We start from the raw sequence: 3628 nt of genomic DNA, 5'->3' as shown, positions 1-3628 counted from the left end.
AAAATCCATCTACACATATTTATGTACTCATCACGCAGTCTTCCTACGTATAAAGTGCACAAGTCAAACGTCTAAAATCCATCTACACATATTTATGTACTCATCACGCAGTCTTCCTACGTGTAAAGTGCACATTTCAAACGTCTAAAATCCATCTACACATATTTATGTACTCATCACGCAGTCTTCCTACGTGTAAAGTGCCCATGTCAAACGTATATGTTTTCAATATATGTATATATCACATATTTTATTCAAGTACATTTCCTGTCTCTAAACATGCAACTCGCCCTTAGATAGGTAACAGCAAAATTCTTCACGTAAATAGGCGTTTACCCTTGTCACACACACACACACACACAAGTTAAAAAAGAACTAAATGCATGAATATATATATATGTGTGTGTGTGTGTATATATATATATATAAAAACATTACTATGTATTATACACATACAATCTGCATTTTCCCTGCTGTACAGGCTATATATACGTGTGTTACTATTTTCAAAAGGTCTTTTCGCATAATTCCTAATCAGTAAGTGAACTTTTAACAAAGATAACACTTGCTCATTTTTAACCCTTTTCTTCTTCTTCTTCTCGTACATAGGTAAAGCGCTAGTCTTAACTTTTTAAGGGGTCTCTAGAGTTAAATTTATAACTATTATTCATGTACTTAAAGCCACGTTAAGCCTTATAAGAAAAATAGTTTCTCATGCACAAGTGTTATAGTATATATATATATATATATATATACTTTTCATAGCTTATGATGTAATATGGTTCTTGTTACACGATTCGTAGATGTTTAAAATGACGTAATATTTAGGTACACGATTCGTAGATGTTTAAAATGACGTAATATTTAGGTACACGATTCGTAGGTTTGACTAATCTTCAACTCAATATTTTTTCACATTCTAAGTTGGTGGGTTGTGTATTGAAAAACAATAAAGACAGTTTAGCTACATCCACGTAGATGGGGTTAAACGTTTGTTTGTAATTGAACACAAAGCTACACAATGGGCTATCTGTGCTCTGCCCACCACGGGTATCGAAACACGGATTCTAGCGTTGTAAATCCGCAGACATACCGCTTTTCCACAAAGGGAGGTAAAAGAAGTAGTCCTGAAGAGTTTTTAAGCCTACAAAGTCTAGATATTATATAATTTCAAACAGTTTTACAAGTTGAAAGGGAAAATAAAACGGGTTTTTTGCCTGGAAGAGTTATCCCCCCTCTCTCGGTGGGTTGAGCACCCACATCTCGCTCTCCTAACTTGTATTTCTTTTGATAATTTTTTTTAATGCATTTCTTCATGTGAAACTGGCGAAGGGAGGTTAAGACTGATAGACTGTGTATCCCCACGCAATGTAGGTCCAAAACCCAGGCACATTTTGTGTCCCACATTATAGTCTGTACCCTGGGGATTCTATTAATTTATGCAGCGTCTTTAATTTGATTTTTTGGGCTAGTTTTGCTCATTTAATTATATATATATACATGCGTATTTTTTAATCGAAATAAATTTACTATTTTGGCCTAGTACTTAGCGTACCAGACTGTCCATCCGAGGTTTCGTGATCCGCGCCCTGTTACCTACAAAAAAATATTTCTCACTTTCCATTTATTGTCTGTGAGTGAGTTACGCGAGTAATGGTCAAATCCCACTATTTGACTAGAGTAGTCAACAAATTTGCTATCAGTGGTGTTGACTAGCTGTCTTTCTCTAGTCCATAACTTCAAAATTAGGAACGGCTAGAGCAAATATCCCTCGAGTAACTTTGCACGAAATTCCACAAAACAACAACTTTTTAGTGATCAATTAACATTCGTCTACCGGTGGGTTAGCGGTAAGTTTACGGACTTACATCACAAAAAATCCAGAGTTCGTTGGATACAGCAGATAGCCCAATGTGGCTTTCTGTGAAATTCCGCAAAACAACAACTTTTTAGTGATAATTTAACATTCGTCTACCGGTGGGTTAGCGGTAAGTTTACGGACTTACATCACAAGAAATCCAGGGTTCGTTGGATACAGCAGATAGCCCAATGTGGCTTTCTGTGAAATTCCGCAAAACAATAACAACATTTTTTTGTGTTTGTTTGTTTGTTTGGAATTAAGCACAAAGCTACACAATGGGCTATCTGCGCTCTGCCAACCACGGGTATCGAAACCCAGTTTCTAGCGTTGTAAATCCGCAGACATACCACTGTTCCACTGGGGGGCTTTTTTTGTGATAAATTAACAGTGTTCAATGGGCTTAACCACTCTTTTAATTACCCTATTTCAACACAACCCAATGATTATAAAAGGACTTTTGATGGAAGAAAACCATGAGGGTTGTCAAACTTACGTGGTCTTGGTAACAAGATGTATATTCTTACGCCCCAAAAGTTTTGGGTTATAATCATCTTTGATGTATAGCTTCCGATGACAAAGGTGCTTTAATGCATGTTTGTTACAAAGAACGTATGATAAAGATGTGCTTTTTTCGTTTTGATGCACATCCTTGTAGGCTAAATTATCGTGGGTAGGATTGGAAATTGTTTTCATTTATTTTTCATTAACATAATCTGTTTCTTAACTATATTGAAAACGTACCATTAACTAGCACATAAAAAAAGTGTCTTACATCGTAAATCTTTTGAATGTAATATAAATGTTATACATAACATACCATAAATGCGAATGGTGCCCTCTGTTGATCCCAAAGAATTTCTGGCGTGGCAGTTGTACGTTCCAAAGTCATCTGGTTGAATTTTTAAAATAGTGAGTTTCATCTGTACTTTGTATGTTTTGTGTTCATTTTTTACCCGATATTTATGGTCAGTGACTAACATGTCTCCTTTTTCAGTTGTCCAGTAGTTGATGGATGCTGGATACGCCTCGGTGTGACACTCTAAGGTGACGTTGTTTTCAACGGGCGAACCGATCAGTTGATTTGGAACCCAGATCATCGGTGTGACTTAATTAAAAAGATAAAGACAGAAATTTAAAACTAGTATGCTTCTTAGTAAAAAAAAAGCTTTGCGTTTTTTTTGTGTGTTTATATAAGTACTTTTGGCCAAAATTTATTAATTATTACACAACAGCTTGAGATTGGCGAAATTCGGTAAATTTCACTTCGGAACTCAGTGGTTTATTCAACCTCGTCAGTGTTTCTGCAATAACATAACCTTCAAAATGTCTAGATAAAGTTTTGTGGTAGTTAAAGGTATGTAATGAACAAATAACTACCTTGGTAATGGCATTGTTACTTTCACTGATATGACAACTAAGTCTGCGAGTAGAATATTTAATATAATAGTCTGAATATTACACTTAAAAGTAAAATACTTAGTTCAGTAGCCTAAATAGACATTTGAAAATAAAATACATTGTTCAGTGACCTAACTACACTCTTTAAAGTAAAATATTCAGTTCAGTAGCCTAAATACACACTTTAAAGTAAAATACTTAGTTCAGTAGCCTAAATAAACATTTGAAAATAAAATACATTTTCAGTGACCTAACTACACTCTTTAAAGTAAAATACTCAGTTCAGTAGCCTAAATACGCACTTAAAAGTAAAATACTTAGTTTAGTAGCCTAAATAGACATTTGAAAATAAAATACATTTTCAGTGAC

At 34.7% G+C, this 3628-nt stretch overlaps 1 protein-coding gene across 2 annotated transcripts in view; it reads right to left on the bottom strand.

The window, feature by feature from the left end:
• The window catches only part of LOC106463822 (lachesin-like), a 77928-nt gene that overhangs the window by 13414 nt on the left and 60886 nt on the right, over positions 1 to 3628 (bottom strand). For both annotated transcript variants that reach the window (XM_022391432.1, XM_022391433.1), the window contains exon 6: positions 2679 to 2966. In XM_022391432.1, the coding sequence (XP_022247140.1) occupies positions 2679 to 2966 (288 nt within the window). The remainder of the gene's footprint in view (positions 1 to 2678; positions 2967 to 3628) is intronic.

This window comes from Limulus polyphemus, unplaced genomic scaffold (assembly GCF_000517525.1).
Source record: "Limulus polyphemus unplaced genomic scaffold, Limulus_polyphemus-2.1.2 Scaffold1492, whole genome shotgun sequence".
Lineage (NCBI taxonomy): Eukaryota > Metazoa > Arthropoda > Merostomata > Xiphosura > Limulidae > Limulus > Limulus polyphemus.
Note: the sequence above shows the minus strand (reverse complement) of the source record. Positions and strands in the feature narration are given on the sequence as shown.